The 19,789-nt window shown below is 40.3% G+C and overlaps 1 protein-coding gene across 13 annotated transcripts in view; it reads left to right on the forward strand.

Annotated features, from left to right (window-relative positions):
* TCF4 (transcription factor 4) overlaps positions 1-19,789 on the forward strand; it is a 901,809-nt gene that overhangs the window by 496,845 nt on the left and 385,175 nt on the right. For 10 of the 13 annotated variants that reach the window (XM_033934037.1, XM_033933979.1, XM_033934084.1 and 7 more), the window contains 2 exons: positions 15,200-15,329; positions 15,762-15,811. The exons of 2 other annotated variants lie outside the window; for them this stretch is intronic. In XM_033934037.1, coding sequence (XP_033789928.1) covers positions 15,200-15,329; positions 15,762-15,811 — 180 coding nt within the window. The remainder of the gene's footprint in view (positions 1-15,199; positions 15,330-15,761; positions 15,812-19,789) is intronic. One more of the 13 variants, XM_033933997.1, reaches the window with a different exon arrangement.

The following is a 19,789-nucleotide window of genomic DNA, read 5'->3' on the forward strand; positions in this document are numbered from 1 at the left end:
GTGACGGTTATGTTGTCAACCTCACAAGACACTTTATATATTTTTTCTTACTTTAAAGATTTTCAACTATATATTTTTTTATAACATCATTGTCACAGTAACTTATCCTTACATTTTAATCTAGTTTTTATCACTTTTTTTAACTTTCAAGGTAGATTGATAAAAGACAAGTGTTTTTGATGAAGTGACCTATAAAAGTAGTCTTGTGCTACTTCCACTGGGGTCAAACTGACCAAGAAAAGAAAAACATGAAAAACAAATGGGGCTTGGGACCCAAAGTTTAAGGACATAAGGGGCTGGAGGAGTTGCCGTACAGTGAGAGATTAGAGAAACTGGGCCTCTTCTCTTTTGAAAAGAGGAGACTGAGAGGTGACATGATGGAAACATTCAAGATAATGAAGGGAATAGACTTAGTAGATAAAGACAGGTTGTTCACCCTCTCCAAGGTAGAAAGAACGAGAGGGCACTCTCTAAAGTTAAAAGGGGATAGATTCCGTACAAACGTAAGGAAGTTCTTCTTCACCCAGAGAGTGGTGGAAAATTGGAACGTCTTCCGGAGGTTGTCGTAGGGGTTCAAGATAAAGTTAGACAAGTTCCTGCTGAACCAGAACGTACACAGGTGAGGCTGGATTCATTTAGAGCACTGGTCTTTGACCAAAGGGCCGCTGTGTGAGCAGCTGGGCTCGATGGACCACTGGCCTGACCCATTAGTGGCAGTTCATATGTTCTTATGACATTGCATTTATACTGTATATGTGTTCAGTTTTTAATTGTTGATTCCAAGGTTGATGGGTACAGTCTCACTCCCCACTTGTTTTTCTTTTCTTGTTCTACTTTATGTGGGGTTGGTTTACCTAGTTTTTGTGGTTTGTACTGGTCAAACTGATCAAATGGTGGTACTGGAAGATGTACTGTTAGAGGTCAGAAGTAGCATTTTGAATGCAGGGAGGAGTAACTGAGGATCGTTTCTGCTCCTTACTAGACACCAAGGAGACCCCAGGTAAGAGCTGAAGGGAGGGACTCAGTAGGGTGAGGGTGTTTGGATATCAAGAGGTAGATTGTGTTTATAGGATTGGAATATCATGGGTGGTATGGCTTGAGTCTTGAGGGAGGGTTGTGATGTTGAGGACATATAGGTCAGGGGGAGGGTGGTTGTTTGTGGTTTGTGTCTGGGGAAGTTAGCAGAAGATGAGGGTTTTGTCTGTCTTTATTGGTGTAGTCTCCAGGTTTAGACTGGGAGCAAGTACTTGCACATGCCATAGGACAGATACAAATGCTAACAGAGGGTTTTGTGTTGTTTTTTTTTTTGTAATATACCCATGGCTTCCTATTATAAAACAAGAAGTATAGGTCTATTTTTCAGGACTGTCTAAACCATGCATTTCCTATGTCTCTACCTCGCCTCCTTCAAACTTCTGCATCTCAAGGATTCTACCTGCATACGTTCCAGTTTAGGAGGAACTTGTCCAACTTTGTCTTGAATCCCCTATAACAGACTCCAGAAGAGCGTACCAGTTTTCTACCACTCTCTGGGTATAGAAGAACTTCTTTACATTTGTACAGAATCTATCCCCTTTCAACTTTAGAGAATGCCCTCGCGTTCTCCCTATCTTGGAGAGGGTGAAAAATGTGTCTTTATCTACTAAGGCCCCTTATGTATTTTGAATGTTTCGATCATGCCCCCTCTCAGTCTCCGCTTTTCAGGGGAGAAGAGGCCCAGTTTCTCCAATCTCTCACTGTACGGCAACTCCTCCAGCCCCTTAACCATTTTAGTCACTCTTCTCTGGACCCTTTCGAGTAGTACCGTGTCCTTCTTCATGTAAGGCGACCCGTGCTGGATGCAGTACTCCAGGTGAGGGTGCACCATGGCCCGGTACAGCAGCATGATAACATTCTCCAATCTGTTTGTGATCCCCTTTATCATTCCTAACATTCTGTTCGCCCTTTTCGCTGCCGCCGCACATTGCACAGACGGCTTCATTGACTTGTCGATCAAAACTCCCAAGTCTCTTTCCTGGGAGGTCTCTCCAAGTACAGCTCCGGACATCCTATATTCATGCATGAGATTTTTGTTACCAACATGCATCACTTTACACTTATCCACGTTGAACCTCATTTGCCATGTCGATGCCCATTCCTCGAGCTTTATCATGTCACGTTGCAAATTTTCACAATCCCCCTGTGTCTTCACTACTCTGAATAACTTTGTATATGGCAGTACAATAGGGTTGGGCAATGCTGGGATAATAATCACTTTTGTTTCCAAGGTTGCAAAGATTACACAGGCCAACAACAAAAATTATTGGTGCCTTGGGTTTTTTGACCTGTCCTGGGGTTATTTGGGGGCGCTGATTCAGAAAATTGCAATGGATAGAATGCATCAGCTCTAGCTTCTTAGATATAGTGGCTACACAAAGTATCATTGCTTTTTATGCCTTTGGGATAGTAGAGCCAAGCATGAACATTGGGCAAAAAAAGATTGGCCTCCGAGGGAATATATGATGGTTGGAGGACAAAATATAATCAATGAACCTTTGGTAGCACAAGATAGAATCATACTGCCACCACTACATATAAAGCTAGACCTGCTGAAACAATTTGTAAAGGCTTTGAATAAAGACAGTTTGTGCATTGAATACATAGTGCAGATGTTACCTGGACTTACCATGGAAAAACTGAAGGCAGGAATTTTCAGTGGTCCACAGATCAGACAACTTATAAATGACCCACATTTCATAGCATCATTGAATAAAATCGAATCATGTGCCTGGTCTTCATTTGTTCTTGTTGTGAAAAACTTTCTTGGCAACAAGAAGGCAGACTACTACACACAATTAATAGAGGATATTCTCTTTCATGTCATCAGGCCTGGCTGAAACATGAGTGTTAAAGTCCATGATATGCACAGTCACTTAGATTGCTTTTCAGAGAACTTTGGTGATTTAAGCGAAGAGCAAGGTGAAAGATTTCACCAAGACATAAAAAACAATGGAAGCCAGATACCAAGGAAGATGGGATGCACCATGATGGCAGACTATTGTTGGAATCCTATGCGGGATTGTCCTGGTAGATCCCACTCGCAGAAGTCTTACAAAAGGAGCTTCTTGTGTGTCAAATGACTGGAAAGTTTGTATCATAAACTTGTTCTTTTGGTATGAAATAAGTAGATTTTCATGTTGGACACTTTTCTTTTAATGTTTAATATGTTTGTTTCATGCTTAAAATATATTAATTTAAACACTACACTAAAATATCCTGATTTTTTAATGGGCGAGCAGAATGAAGAGTGGTATATGGTACATGCTCTGTATCAAAAACTAGACCTGATAGGAGAAAACTGGTGCCATTTTTTTAAATCAGAAGGCCAAATATACCCCAAAACAGGTCTAACATTTGAAACACCCAATTGAGTGTTGGCCCGTGTTATCAGATATTTGCTGGTATATAGCTGGCTATGTACTGGCTTTGAACCCAAAGAGATGAAATAGTAAGGCCTAATTTTTTCATCTGTTGATCTACATGAGGTTCTGCATCCTCTTCCATCCTTCCATTTACCTTGACTTGGAACCTGTCAATTTTTTATACTTATATTTCTTTTTACTGGATGTTTATGCTGCATGCAATTGTTCTAAACTACTGGTGAAACTTGAAACACTTTGACATGCACACATCTCAATTCCTGCTTCTACACCTCTCTAAAATGGGGCTGGTTGAACATATACTCCATCGATACTTAACAAGTATGCTCTTCCACAGCAGCCTACGTAGCATTTCACCCTTCCAGAAACCACAAGAACTCCCTCCCCAAACTCTACATAACATAATTGCACCAATATTATAATAATAATAATAAATACTAATAAATGTATTTATATACTGCAATACCTCACGGTTCAGTGCAGTTTACAATAAGAGGTAAGAACTGTCAAAACACAGCAAATTTACACCACAAAACACAGTACATTATATATAAAATATAACATTAAGAAATTATTAACAATCTTCTTCTAAAGGCCTGGTAAGAAGAGAAATTTAAGATTAAACCATTAAAACTTTTGTTCCAAAGTCCTGTCTAAATGGATACGGTTCTATTAAGAAATCTTTTGCATGCACAACCTTTTATTGAGGAGAAAAAAAATAAGGTTGTGTTTAGTGAAGAACTTCTGTTTTCTACTTGTATCTAACTCAACTGTATGAGTTCTTCAAACTGCTATATTGTAAATCTAATGACAGCTCAATGGTCCCCTCTGTTGAATGATTGCTACATCTCCTATCTCTTGTAACTACCTTATAGTATACTGCTTTCTTTATATTTCCTAGAAACATGATGGCAGATAAAGGCCAAATGGCCCATCTAGTCTGCCCATTATCTCTTTCTCTCTCCGAGAGATCCCATGTGCCTATTCCAGGCCCTTTTGAATTCAGACACAGTCTGTGTCTCCACCATCTCTTCCAGGAGACTATTCAACGCATCTACCACCCTTTCTGTAAAAATGTATTTCCTTAGATTACTCAGGAGACCCATCACCTCTTAACTTCATCCTATGCCCTCTCATTGCAGAGTTTCCTTTCAAATTAAAGAGACTCGACTCATGCGCATTTACATTACATAAGTATTTAAACATCTATCATATCTTCCCTCTCCCGCCTTTCCTCCAAAGTATATAGATTGAGATCGTTAAGTCTGACCCATACGCCTTATGATGAAGACCACATACCATTTTAGTAGCCTTCCTCTGGACCAACTCCATCCTTTTTATATATTTTTGAAGGTGCGGCCTCCAGAATTGTACACAATATTCTAAATGAGGTCTCACCAATGTCTTATACAGGAGCATCAATACCTCCTTTTTCCTACTAGCCATACCTCTTCCTATGCAACCTTCCTATGCAACCTTCTTGCTTTCGCCGTTACCTTTTCAACCTGTTTGGCCACCTTAAGATCATCATATATAATCGCACCCACTCTTCTGTCATGCACATAAGCTCTGCACTCCCTAATCTGTACCATTCCCTCGGGTTTTTGCAGCCTAAATGCATGACCTTGCATTTCTTAGCATTAAATTTTAGCTGCCAAATTTCAGACCATTCTTCAAGCTTTGCCAAGTCTTTCTTCATGTTATTCACACTCCCGAGGGCACTCAGTTTATTTATTAGACGTCTGTGTGGAGCACTGTCAAAGGCTTTGCTAAAATCTAAATACACCACATCTAGCGCCCATCCTCTATCCAATTCTCTGGTCACCCAGTCAAAGAAATTGATCAGATTTGTCTGACAAGACCTATGTCTAGTGAATCCATGTTGCCTCCGGTGCTGTAATCCACAGGATTACAGAAACTTGACCATTCTTTGTTTTAAAAGTGTTTCCATTAATTTGCTTACCACAGAAGTCAGACTTACCGGCCTGTAATTCCCTACTTCTTCCTTATGTCCACTTTTGTGGAGAGGGATCATATCCACCCTTCGCCAGTCCTCTGGTACCACTCCTGACTCTAGAACAGTGGTCTCAAACTCGCGGCCCGCCAGGTACTATTTTGAAGCCCTCGGTATGTTTATCATAACCACAAAAGTAAAATAAAACAGTATCTTGATCATATGTCTCTTTAGCTATAAATTACAATATTATTATTAAGACTTAGCCAAAAGGAAAGATTTATAAAACTATAAAGAGTTTTACCTCATGCAAAATTGTCATTTCTTTAATAAGACATTAATTATTTTTTTTCTGAGGCCCTCCAAGTACTTACAGATCCATAATGTGGCCCTGCAACGAGTTTGAGTTTGAGACCACTGATCTAGACTGTAACTCCTAAACATAATATAAACTTCTTGATTTGTAAGTTGCCTTGAACCTAGATAGGCATAGAACAACCCAGAAATTGAAGATTCGATTCGATTAGAATTGCCATTTAAGTTCAGCCATTCTACTGGTAGTACATTCTGTTTCTTGTGGAACTTTATTCAAGTGGACTCAATGCTAGCATCACCTCTCCATTAGTTCGGCCCATGGACTATCCCAGCATTAACCACACAGTGCTGCAATGGTCTGAGGTGATATTTAGTGGCACTGTTCAGTTAAGTGCCACTAAATATCCAGAGATGATCCATTGCTTACTTAAATCCCTTTCAGCCTACTCATAGATGACCTTGAAACTACTCTATCACAAAGCTATGCAGATTTCACCAGATTTTATCTAGTTTTTAAACTTTACAGTTAAGAATTCACTCCTGATATATTCTTGGGGTGCTAAACTGTTCTGTTATGTTAAAGAGCCACCTTGATGATACCAGCGACCTCACAAAGTACCTGAAACTGTTGTTGAGTGTCACTGCTGAAGTGGCATTAATCGGGGTAGGGAACTCCGATCCTCGAGAGCCATATTCCAGTCGGGTTTTCAGGATTTCCCCAATGAATATGCATGAGATCTATGTGCATGCACTGCTTTCAATGCATATTCATTGGGGAAATCCTGAAAACCCGACTGGATTACGGCTCTCGAGGACCGGAGATCCCTACCCCTGATCTAGTAACTGAACACTTACTACAGGGGTGTCCAATGTCGGTCCTTGAGGGCCGCAATCCAATCGGGTTTTCAAGATTTCCCCAATGAATATGCATGAGATCTATTTGCATGCACTGCTTTCAATGCATATTCATTGGGGAAATCCTGAAAACCCGACTGGATTGCGGCCCTCGAGGACCGACATTGGACACCCCTGACTTACTATGTTGCATTCAGCTGCTGTGTATTGGTTTAGAAGACCAAGGGTGAGTAACTCCGGTCCTCGAAGGCCGTAATTCAGTCGGGTTTTCAGGATTTCCCCAATGAATATGCATTGAAAGCAGTGCATGCAAATAGATCTCATGCATATTCATTGTGGAAATCCTGAAAACCAGACTGGATTCCAGCCCTCGAGGACCGGAGTTGCCCACCCCTGGTTTAGACACATTACTTCTGCTGTGACCGTCTGCTGTCATGCAACAAGAATGCCTATTGACAAATAATAATGAGGGCTTGTCTTCACAATCCACAAGTTCTTGAAATTTACTAGATGACTTATAAAGCAGTGTTGATTTCCATGCTTTTTTGGAACAGTGCTTCCCAACCAGTGTGCCTGGTTCCATCAAATCTGATCGGAGGTGTGCCACAGAGAAGTCTCCATTGCCTGATTCTCAGATCTAGACCAACATCTGGATGTTGCTTTCAGTGCTCAAAATGACAGGAGAAATCAGCAGGGCCCCTTAGATGTTTAGGAGAACCTGTGGTCACACAGTCCTAATCTGGCTAGCTACAGGTTCAGTCCTAGGTGTGGGATTAATGAGCAACATGCAGGACATGGATAGCTGGGCCCTGCTTAGTGAAGCCCACAAATGTCTCTTCTTCCCTTTCTAAGCCCCCCTTGTTTGTCTTCTTGTATTCTCTGTCACATCTGTAGACTGAATGAAATAAAGAAGATATGTGTTGAGCACTGGATACAACGAGAGTCAGAACCACAGGTGGGCAAGGGGTGGGGGGTGGGAGGCAGCCACCCCAGGACATCTAGTCCCTGGAGGAGAAAATGAAACAATGGGTGGAAGACAAATATGCACCAATAATATGCAACACTTTCACATGGACTGTGCAAAATAAGGCAGTGAAAAAAAAACAGCAAAAGCACAGGCAAGAAGTCCTAAACTCAAGGGAGAAAAAAAAGCCTCAGATACAAACCCTCCCAACCCACAATGGTGGTTTAAGGTGGTCAGGCAAAAACCTCCCCTGGAGTGTCTACAAGTTTTATGCAGTGCAATGTTTAAGGTGGAAGAAAAAATGTTTAAATAACTTGTCTTCACGATCGGTACACCAGCGGTGGCCAGCATTTCACAATTCTGCTGCCTTCGGGTCTAACCAGCCCGATCAAAACTAAAAGGTAAGAAAACTAGAGTAAAGTAGTTGCTAAAATTTCAACCCAGAATTTAAATAAACCTTAAACAGAAAAACCAGCCTTTAGCATGGGACTTGCGAACGTGCCTCCGTGCACAGTAAGATGGCTCCCACACGCTGACGACGGGAATTAGTACACTTCCTGCACAATGCACGTCAAAACCGGAAGTGTCAGCACGTCGTTGCCATGGCGTGAAGGAAAAGCCATAAAGAGTATAGCTTCCTTCTACTATCTAGGTTAGAGGAGAAAGGGGAGAGAAAGAAAGAGAACTGAGATTGAAGTGGAAGAACAGAAGAGTGGTTTTCAGGATGACCCAGAAGAAGGGCACACAGGGTTTCTGCAGCTGGCCCTGTGCTTGTTGCAGGTTTCTGGGTCTCGGTAGAAACCTGACAAGACGCAGTGAGACCCAGAAACCTGTAATAAGCACATGCCAGTGTGCTTACCACTTTCCCATACATTATGCTGCTGACAAATGAAACAGTGAGAACAATATTGAGCAGTAATAGTGGAAAATTCAGATGTATACCAAAGAAACTAAAGTAAGCATCCCCCTTTGGCCCTATGGCTTATCCCCTGTGTCAAGCAAACTAGGTGGAGGAGTAAAGAGCATGCTGAAACAAGCCTTCCTAAAGGATCTTTCTACAAACCATCAAAATGCAATGTACAAGGAACAACATCTCAGCTGTGATAGAAACAGAGAAACATAGAAATTGACGGCAGATAAGGGCCACGGCCCATCCAGTCTGCCCACCCTAATGACCCTCCCCTGCCTTTACTTTGCGAATAGATCCCACGTGTCGATCCCATTTGGCCTTAAACTCAGGCACGCTGCTGGCCTCAATCACCTGAAGTGGAAGACCATTCCAGCGATCTACCACCCTTTCGGTGAAAAAGAATTTCCTGGTGTCACCGTGCAGTTTCCCCGCCTCTGATTTTCCACGGGTGTCCTCTTGTTGCCATGGGAACCATTGAAAAAGAAGATATCCTCCTCTGCATTGATGCAGCCCGTGAGATACTTGAACGTCTCGATCATGTCTCCCCTCTCGATCATGTCTGTCCTTCTCTTGAGGTTGATTGTTGTAATTGGAAGAGAGAGGCCAAATCCTGAACTGAGTCCGAGGTTTCTCCACTGCTAGCATGTCTCTGCATCTCAGGAGGTAGAAGGAATGTGTAAGCTGTGCAAGTAGCATGATCAGCCGAGGTATCGCCCTGGGAGAAAATGAGCCTGACATTTGATTATAGCCAATGGTCTAAGTCCAGTCCTTCGGACAAAGCCAATCAGATTTTCAGAATATCCACAATGAATATGCATGAGATAGAGCTACATCTAATGGAGGTATTGCATGCAGATAAGAATACAACATAAGAATTGCCATACTGGGACAGACTGAACGTCCATGAATCCCAGTATCCTTTTTCCAACAGTGGTCAACCCAGGTCTCAAGTACCTAGCTGGATCCCAAGTACTGAAACAGATTTTATGCTGCTTATCCTAGGAATAAGCAGTGGATTTCCCCAAGCCATCTCCATAATGGCCTATAGACTTCTCTTTTAGGAAATTATCCAAGCCTTTTTTTAAACCCCACTAAGCTAACTGATTTCATTCTTATGCAATAAATTCCAAAGTTTAATTACACGTTGTGTGAAAAAATGTTTTCTCCGGTTTGTTTTACATCTACTACTTAGTAGCTTTATCGCATAACTCCTAGTCCTAGTATTTTTGGAAAGAGTGAACAAGCGATTCACATCTACCTTTTCCACTCCATTCAGTATTTTATAGACCACTATCATATCACCCCTCAGCCATCTCTTCTCCAAGCTGAAGAGCCCTATCTGCTTTAGTCTTTCCTCATAGAGAAGTCGTCCCAAACCTTTGTTTATTTTCATCGCCCTTCACTGTAGCTTTTCTAATTTCACTATATCCTTTTTTTTTAGATATAGTGACCAGAACTACACACAGTATTTAAGGTGCAGCTGTACCATAGAGCGATCCAAGAGCATTATAACATTTTCATCTTTGTTTTCTATTCCTGTCCTGATAATTCCTAACATTATATTTGCTTTCTTAGCTGCCACTGCACATTGAGCTGAGGGTTTTAATGTTCCTCAGCAATGATACCTAGATTTTTTTTCCTGGGCAGTGACTCCTAACATAGAACCCAGCATCACATAGCTATAGTTTGGGTTCCTCTTTCCCACATGTATCACTTTGCACTTGCTCACATTAAACACCATCTTCCATTTTGATGCCCAGTCTTCCAGTCTCATAAGGTCCTCTTGCAATTTTTCACAATCCTCTTGTGATTTATCAGCTCTGTGTCATCAGCAAGTTTAATTTTCTCACTAGTTATTCCTATCTCTAGATCATTGATAAATATGTGAAAAAGCAGAGGTCCCAGCACAAATCCCTGTGGAACCCCACTATTTACACTTCTCTATTCAGAATATTGGTCATTTAAACCTACTCTCTGTTTTCTGTCTCTCAACCAGTTCTTAATCCATAATAGGACCTTACCTCCTATCCCATGACTTTCTAATTTCCTCAGAAGTCTTTCTTGAGGTATTTTGTCAAATGTCTTTTGAAAATCCAAATACACAATATCCACATGTTCATTCACCCCTTCAAAGAAATGCAGTAGATTGGTAAGGCAAGATTTCCCTTGACAAAATCCATGTTGGCTTTCTCTCTTTAATCCGTGCTTACGTATATGTTCTGTTATTTTGTTCTTTATAATATTTTCTACCATTTTGCCTGGAACTGACGTCAGATTCACTGGTTTTTAATTTCCCAGATCACCTCTGGAACCCTTTGTAAAAATTGGCGTCACGTTGGCCACCCTCCAGTCTTTGACTAGGATGTGACATCAGAAGGGAGCTGATATCAACTTGAGCAGCAAGTGGAAAATTTGTTCGAGCTGGCAAACATTTAAAGAGATATGCGGAGGGGTGGAGAGGTGCCGAAACTCCCCACGAAGGCAGCACCTGGGGTGGTCTCCCCCCCCTTACTATACCACTGGGGCTCAGGCCTACCCAGTCACTGAAGACCGATGATGTGGCTGGCAGAGATCCCCATGCCCTTCCAGCTGAAAACTTCTGCTATCCCCCCTCACATACCTTTTAAACAGCATTTTCCCAGTAGTGAACAGTGACTGATGCAAACAGTACAGCGCCGGCTCATTGCCTTCCCTCTAACACAACTTCCTGTTTCTGCCTGGGTGGGCCTTCATCAGAGGGAAGATCATGAGCCAGTGCTGAGCAGCTTTCATCAGTCACTGCCTGCTGCCAGTGAAGTGGCGTTTAGACACTTATTAGCCTCTATTTTTGTACCTGAGTCAATGAAGCAGCAGTGGAAGCCCAGTATTTTATCCACTCCAGTGTCTTCATGTTCCAGTGCCAGATCAACATAGCCCCCTCTAGTGGATTCTTATATATATATAATTTGCTGAGTAATACTCCTGACAGGACACCCAAGACTTTAGCTCTAGCTAGCATTGCAGCTCAAGTCTACATCCAATAGGATGAAGTCACCTCTAAGCAGTACCTTCCTCCTGACATGCCATTTTAGTAATATTTTCTTATTGTGTCCGAATCTACCTTTTTCTTCTTGTGCTGAAGGTCTGTGTAATATTCCCTTTCATGCAGAATTTAATATTTTTGGCATTTCATAAAGTAAAGTCATGGTTTTAATTATTGTGTAAAGAATATTTTGCCTATTTCTTGTTGGACAGCCTGTGACTCCTGGGCTCAGAGGGGAGAAGTCACCAGAAATGCCACAGCTGCCTAGGTTATTACATTTACAGAAGCGATGTGCTATTCAGTGTGAAATTTAGAGACAGTAATACAAGACGTAATAGGCAGAATCGTGAAGCTCATGATAACAGAGTTACTGTATGTCTAAAATAGAAATATACCCATTATTACTGAAAAGAGAAATCAATGGAAGTCTTAAATCATCGCTCCTAGAGGTTATACATAGATAGCTAGATATAGATATATATAACCTTGCATATGCTTCATTTCTACATGTATGCTTTACGCTCAAATATTTACTGTAGGATAACACGTAGAATTAATTAAAATGGAAATTAGTAAACTATGGTGAAAGAGATTATCCAGACACTAAAAAGAACTAGCATTGTAATTAAACAAACAACTTAGCAAATAATATGTTGCTGTAAAGAGTGGTGATTAAGAAGTGATACCTGATATTGCATATGCTGCTCTGACTTTTATGGACCTCTGCTGCTGTCAAGCCACAGCTCCTTATACATAACAAAAACATTTTTTTAAAAAAAGTTTTGATCAAGGTGGAAAGAATAATCATTTTCCTTTAATTGTGAAACTTGAATTCCACAATTATTTTCACACTAGCCACAGAATTGGGCTGCGGCGATGAAAATGGAAGCCAAGCTATGCCAAGAGTCAACCTTATAGATTTGATTGCCTAGATACCAGGGGCAGGGCTATCAGAGGGGGGCATTTTTTGGGCAAGTTGAAATGTTTCCCAATGCTGGTCAGGTGTGGTAGGGAGAACCTCGGTTTTTTTTTAAGGATGCTATACTGTAACTTTCCTGGTTATAAAGAATTGGGGCATGAGGGGGAGGGGTAAAGTGCACAGCATTCAGAGCCTCTGAAACAAGAGTGGGTTGCCTTGGTGACTGCTCTAGTAGGCTTTTACAGGGCCATTGATGCCCACTACAACATCCAATTATAGAATGAAGATTCATCATCCTAACTTTCCATCGCCTTGTTGCTAGTTTATAATTACTGATTTTTTTTTTTAAGATGATTGTTCAAAGTTCTTCAACATATGCAGAGATATTTAGCCTTCGTCTTTGCATACAATGTTTAGAGTTTATGTCAGCCACTGAAAATATGATGCCAACTCTTACTTTCCTCCATTTTAGTGTGATTTTTTTTTTGTTTGTTTGTTTTTTTTGGGGGGGTTCTGTGACACCATCGGTCCACAGGCTGAAAAAAACCCCATGTGAAATAATTTGCAACCGTCTGAGTTGTCAATAAAACAAGTAAAATAATTATTAAATGTCCTGAAATATGAAAAATTAAGTTGCTCATTGTGATTCTTTTGCTGTGAAACTTAGGGCTCCTTTTATCAAGGCGCGCTACGGGGGTTAGCGCGTCGGACATTTCATCACGCGCTAACCCCCGCGGCACACCCAAAAAACTAACGCCTCGTCAATGGAGGCAGGCGGTTGAACGCGCGGTATTCCGCAGCTTGATAAAAGGAGCCCTTAGCATTTTAAATCTTATACTTAACTTTTTGCTGTGCTTTAAGAAAAAAAAAATGTGATTACATGTATAAGAGCACTAAAACCGCCCTGTTTCTTTTGCAAAAATCTTAAAACTTAGGAACAAATCAGCCACGAAGGGGCAACCCATTCTAAAAATGTGCACGCACAGTATGTCAGTGGTCATCTGACTTATGTTCCGAAGGCTCCTCCACAGTGACCTAAAAAGAGTTCAGATATGGTCATAATTCATATCTATATTTCCATGTTCTTGAATTTGTTTTCTTATCTGTTATTAGTGTGTTTGCGTTTTGTTGTTGTTGTTTCTGGTAGTGGAACATATTTGCAACTCATCAGTTGAAGGCAAGGTGACTGTAAACACACATTTGTGTAAAGTTCTGGCCTGGGTTGAACATATTAGCAATGCATTCTCCTTCTTGGATGTAACTAGGATGTCATCCATTGGAATTTGCACTGTATAATGAAGTCTACAGTGATATGCTCCATGCATTATGTAAAAGTCTGCGGCTGCAATCAATAGGGTTGATAAGCCATTAATGTTTTTTCATGGTACCCTTCCCTCCCCAAAAAAAAAAAGAAAAAAAAAAATGAATCTGATTTTTAGAATCTGCATATGCTTTCTGGATGGATTCTAACAGCGAGTTAATGGAAGAAGGATGTTTTAATTTCTGGTTTCCAAGCTCATGGGTCATATTGGACCAACTGTTTTCAGCATCAGACATGCCACTTTGTTGAGCTGTTTAGGAATCAAACAGACTGACTTCATTTGAAACAAGGACCCTTTGTTTTAGTTGGTGACTGCCTTGTGAAATTTTTCAGTTCTCAGCGGGTTAACCAGGGAACAGGAGCAGAGTCATAATTGGCCTATTTAGAGTATTTTGCATGTGAATAGTGTGTTAGTGAAGCATTACTAAGTCTGTTGTGAGTGACATGGTGATTAGAATTTAGATTAGGGAAAACACATTCTGTACTTTATCAAGTACAGTAATTAGTTCAGTCGGTAAAAGTTGATTACAAGTAAAGATAAAGTTAGAATTTTGGTGTTTAATTTAAAATTTTTTCTTTTTTAAATGATAAATTTGTTCTTAATATAAATGGTAGTACCTACACCTGCTTTATTACATATCAGAATAATTAAAAGAACAATGTGTTTAATCCAAAGTGTAATCAGGGGATTTGTATATTATGGGTAAGTCTCAAGGTAGTTTATAGAAAATAGAATCTTACTATGGAAAAATATTTTTCTTCTGTGTTAACCTTTTAAGAATTAATAGCTGTTCTCATTCTGATCCAATGAAATAATCTGTGAGAAGCTGCTGGTTGTAAAACATTATGGATGTACATCTTTTTGGTTTAGTCGTGATTTCTGGTGGCTTGGACAGTCTCAAAGTCATCTGCTGTTGATACCATGCTTGGCTGCAGTGTGCACTGATTTTTGGTGTCTTAGCTGTTTAAACTGTTTTATCCTTTTTTTTTTTTAAGGAATATTAATTTATTATTTTTTGCATTTTCATCTCATACTTGGATTTTCTGATGGTCGTTAACATAGTTGCATTTCATAAATACAAGATTGATTCAAGAGAACTGCATTTTTACTTTTTAACAGATTTTGGTTGTGAAGATACTGAACTGCATTTTAAAAACTCTTTGGTGGCTTTTTGTTGTTGTTGTTGTCGTCATTCCTTGTTATTTCAAAAATCCCTGTTAATATTGTCTAGTTGTGTTTGTGTTAGAATATATGTAGAGGTTGTAATTTAAACAACGTAGCTTTTCACTTCAGTTGGAGTTTGCCCTTCAGGTAAATTTATTTTATAATGTTTCATATTTCACAAATGGGTAGATTTTTCTATTGGTTCTAGTTCATCAGTGAGAAATGATTACTTGGGAAAGTGAGATTTGAGAGCATTAATGTACTTAAACTGTGAATGTTTGCTTGTAGGCCGTCCTGAGCTACTGGGAGGACGGGATAAAAATCTAAATAAATAATGTACATTTTTGTCCTTTAGCAAAGTCTCCTTGGAGGTGACATGGAAATGGGCAATCCAGGAGCTCTATCACCCACAAAACCGGGATCTCAGTACTATCAGTATTCTAGCAATAATCCCCGGAGGAGGCCTCTTCATAGTAGCTCCATGGGTGAGTTTATGCCATCTTAAGACTTTTGTTCTAAAGTGAATTCAAAGCCACCACATTTGCTGAAAACAGTTTAATTATCAAAAGTTTGCTGCTACGTGGCTGGGGATCCAGTGTGCTCTGCCAGGCAGGCAGTGTTGGGAGACGACCTTCTTGTTTGTGTGACTTTTCATTAGAACTTGACTTTGCACAAGACCCTTTTAAGGTGCACAGAAGCCACATGAAACAACTGAACACACATAGCATATCAAACCTTGCTGCCTTTGAATGAAAAGATCACAATTCTCAGTGAAAATTAGAAAGCCTCCTGCGCTTGTTCAGGCTTGCTAAACTAGTTAAAATCAAAAGACTAAAGAATTCAGATGAATACGAGTATTTAGAGCAATTCATCCAGAACCTATTTTATGTTTTACACAGATGTTTGTTTTGTTTCAGAAGTACAAGCAAAGAAAGTCAGAAAGGTTCCTCCAGGTTTGCCATCTTCTGTAAGTACTGATTTCTTTTCTCATCTTTGCTGCCGTTTCAGTTGATTGCGATAAGTGAAAATGGGAAATTTGGCATTCTTCAATCAATGTGACGGGTGACGAGAGGCATTCTATTTTCTATTAATAGAAAGGAGCTGACACCTGAGTAATTTGCGGATATCTATATCTGGATATGTCTGTACGTCGTCCTGTTGCTCTTTGGCATGGAGGATTCAGAGGAGAGCTTTGGATAGATGCCGGAAGTTTGAAGAGTTGTACCTGAACGGGGTTTTTTCTTTGGGGAGAAAATGAGCATTAGTTTCATCTGCTGGTTAACTTCTTTGTCAGCGCGGCGATGATGTTGCGGATTTGCATGTTGAAAGAGATTTGTGTGGAGGATTTATGGTAAATTTGCATGGGCTGCAGCTTCAGAGAGCAGGGAGAACATCTTCATTTTTCTGTGGAGGTGTGTGAATGAGAGCTGTTGTTAAGGTAGCCGCATCGGTAAGCTGTGCGCAGTGCCAGGTGTCAGCCAAAGGAATCCAGCTGTTAGACATGGAATTCTGGGGTCTTGTAGCCAGCAGAGGCTTTAGCGTGACCAGAAATGTATCTGGAATTGGAATGTGAAATCCTTTGCTCCAGCTTTAAGAGGCATTAAACTGGGTGTAATCCCTTTTACAAAATAAAGACCTACCTGTTTTACTTGCTTATTTTTTTATTACGCCCATATGTGTGAAACAATGAATTGCTAAAAAGGGAAGCTGATGTCTCTGTGCAGCTGCGACTGTGTACATCTGCATGATCGATGATGTCCTTACCCTGCTGTGCATTTTATTGGGTTTTTTGTTTTTTGTTTTTCTCCGCACATCAATGGAAATGTGATCAGTTTTAATGTGGGGCTTTGGTCCAGTACTAGATATATTTCTTCTGACTTCTATTTTGAAAACTATAACGTAGGAAAAATGCATTCAAATTCTGACGGGCTTTGCTGAACAATAAATGGATATATATCAGCATGGTACGTCTCTCCTGAAAATGTCTCTCTTGGGTTATTCACGAGGTGTGCATGTGTAGAAGGGAGAGAGCAGTGGCTGGAAACCTCGAGGAGCTGTAGTAGCCCAGAAAGGGCCATTTAAAATGAGAACTTTCTCTTAAAATTCCCAGGGTCAGGGTCAAACTTGAAACTCCAGGTCCATTTTCCCCAAAGGACTTTATAGGAAGAATTACCCGGCAGTGGCGCAAGCCAACAATATGTAAACAAACAGCTGAGGAACTTGAAGTGGCCTTGAGGATTTCAAAAACCAACTGGGGAAAAAAAAAAATCTATTTAGTAATTTTCAGTTGTTTTTCCTTGTTCACGCTTGGGCTCCCTTCTGCCTTTTCTTTTAAAACAAAAGGGATGCTTAGGAGGAATGCGCTATAAACGGGGTCCTAACTCAATAAAAACAAAAGAAAACCATAAATAGAGCAAAAAACAAATTGAAAAGTATTTGCGCTTAAGTGACATTAATACCTGCATAAATCATCGCTCTATCTAAGAAACGAAAAAATTAATGCAGAGATGAAAAACTGAGGCTTACGGCTTGTTTACCAAGAACCTTTCACCTGCCAGTGTGAAATCTGAAGGAAGGTAAAGTTTATCAAGAAGTTTGACCTGACACTAGAGCAGTTTTCTATTAGTGCTGAAGGGAGAGGAAATTCTGGGTTTGATTTATGCCATTGAGACAGCATTTCAGTGATTGGGGCTGTCTTTGGAAAAGAGATATCTGCAGTCCAGTGAAAATGAAAGGCTTTGGGGAAGACAGTATCTAAAAAAGGATGCATAGCTATATTTGACACTGATATACAACAACAATAATAATAATTTAAAAAAAGAAACTGTCTGTATTATACAAAGTGCTTTTATAATTAAGGAGTCGCTTTTTCCCCCTCATCCAAACACGTTTTTTAAAAAAATGTTATGAGCACTTGGCTTTAAACAATTGATTTAATTGAAATGAAATATTAGCTCCTAGTAACTTTTATTACACCCTCACACTGATACTGTCCACCTGGTTTTAAAATAAAAAAAAATAAAAAAAAAATCAGATCAGCACATCACACCTGTTAAACACACCTCTGCATAGTTCTAGAACTATGATAAAATAAAAAGACCTGCATTGAGGCAGCGTCCCTTAGTACAAAAGCAGAGCAGCTTGGGGGGCATTTCTTTCTCACTGTTCAGAGCAGGATGCATTTTTTTTAGTCGTTCAGTCAGTCCATTTCAGCGTCAGATGATCATTTTCTCGAATAGAACACGGAAGAAAAAAGTTTGTCTCTTGGGATTGCTCTCCGCTGGAAGTGTCTCGGAAGTTGGCTTTGTGCAAAATTACTGTCGGGTTTCAAGTATTAATTTCAAGATCGCCCTAGGAAAATAAAGTTTACTGCCACAATAAATTGTAACGTGCAGAAATTGCTCTAGAGTCTAGACTTCCTGTTGAAAGACGGAATTCACTTTTTATTGGCTTTTTCTTCAGCTTGAATCAAGATTTCTGTTAGAAAGAAAAATGTGTTTCTGTTTTAATTGAGCAGCAATTGCACAGTTGATTTCTAGATATGGTTACCTAGCTTTCCGTAAATATTTGGCTGACAGTATTTATAGACTGGAAAGCATTCTTCGTTTAAAAAAAAAGTTTTATTTTATTTTACATGGAATTACCTCCACAGAAAAGCCTCCTTGCCTCTCATCTGCCAGCACTGTCCTTAAGCTAAATAGCAGATTGTTATGCGATGAGAAAGAATGTTAACCAATGCCTGTGATAACATAAAGGGCTCAGTTCATAAAGAACACAAAAAAAAATCGTCAATTCCGTGACTTTTTTTTTGTTTTGCTTTTGTAAATAGTAGAAGGCCGCAGGAATCTGTACCAGGACCGGTGCTATTTAACTTATTTATAAATGATCTGGAAATTGGAATGACGAGTGAGGTGATTAAATTTGCACATGGAACTAAACTGTTCAAAGTTGTTAAAATGCGCGCGGACTGTGAAAAATTGCAGGCAGACCTTAGGAAATTGAAAGACTGGATGTCCGAATGGAAGATGAAATTTAATGTGGACAAATGCAAAGTGATGCACATTGGGAAGAATAACCCAAATTATAGTTACCAGATGCTAGGGTCCACCTTGGGGGGTCAGCGCCCAAGAAAAAGGTTTGGGTATCATTGTAGACAATACGCTGAAACCTTCCGCCCAATGTGCGGCGGTGGCCAAGAAAACAAACAAGATGCTAGGAATTATTAGAAAAGGGATGGTAACAAGACTAGGGGATCCTTTTACGAAGCCGCATTAGCGGTTTAATGCGTGTAATAGCGGGTGCTAAATTTCCATCCGCGCTAGATGCTAACGCCAGCGTTGAGCTGGCGTTAGTTCTAGCTGCGTAGCGCAGGTGTAGCACACACTAAAAAGCGGCTTGCGCTTAAAACCGCTAACGCGGCTTCGAAGAGGAGCCCTAAGAATGTTATAATACCTCTGAATCGCTCCATGGTGCAATCTCACCTTGGATATTGCATTCAGTTCTGGCCACTTTATCTCAAAAAAGATATAGCGGAACTAGCAAAGGTTCAAAGAGCGACCAAGATAATAAAGCGGATGGAACTCCTCTGCAATGAGGAAAGACAAAAAAGTTTAGGGCTCTTAAGCGTGGAAAAGAGACGGCTGAGGGGAGATATGATTGAAGTCTACAAAATCCTGAGTGGTGTAAAACAGGTACAGGTGGATCGATTCTTTTACTCCAGCAAAAATTACAAAGTCTAGGGCAGGGGTGTCCAATGTCGGTCCTCGAGGGCCGCAATCCAGTCGGGTTTTCAGGATTTCCCCAATGAATATGCATGAGATCTATTAGCATACAATGAAAGCAGTGCATGCAAATAGACCTCATGTATATTCATTGGGGAAATCCTGAAAATCCGACTGGACTGCGGCCCTCGAGGACCGACATTGGACACCCCTGGTCTAGGGAG

Source organism: Geotrypetes seraphini, chromosome 1 (assembly GCF_902459505.1).
Source record: "Geotrypetes seraphini chromosome 1, aGeoSer1.1, whole genome shotgun sequence".
NCBI lineage: Eukaryota > Metazoa > Chordata > Amphibia > Gymnophiona > Dermophiidae > Geotrypetes > Geotrypetes seraphini.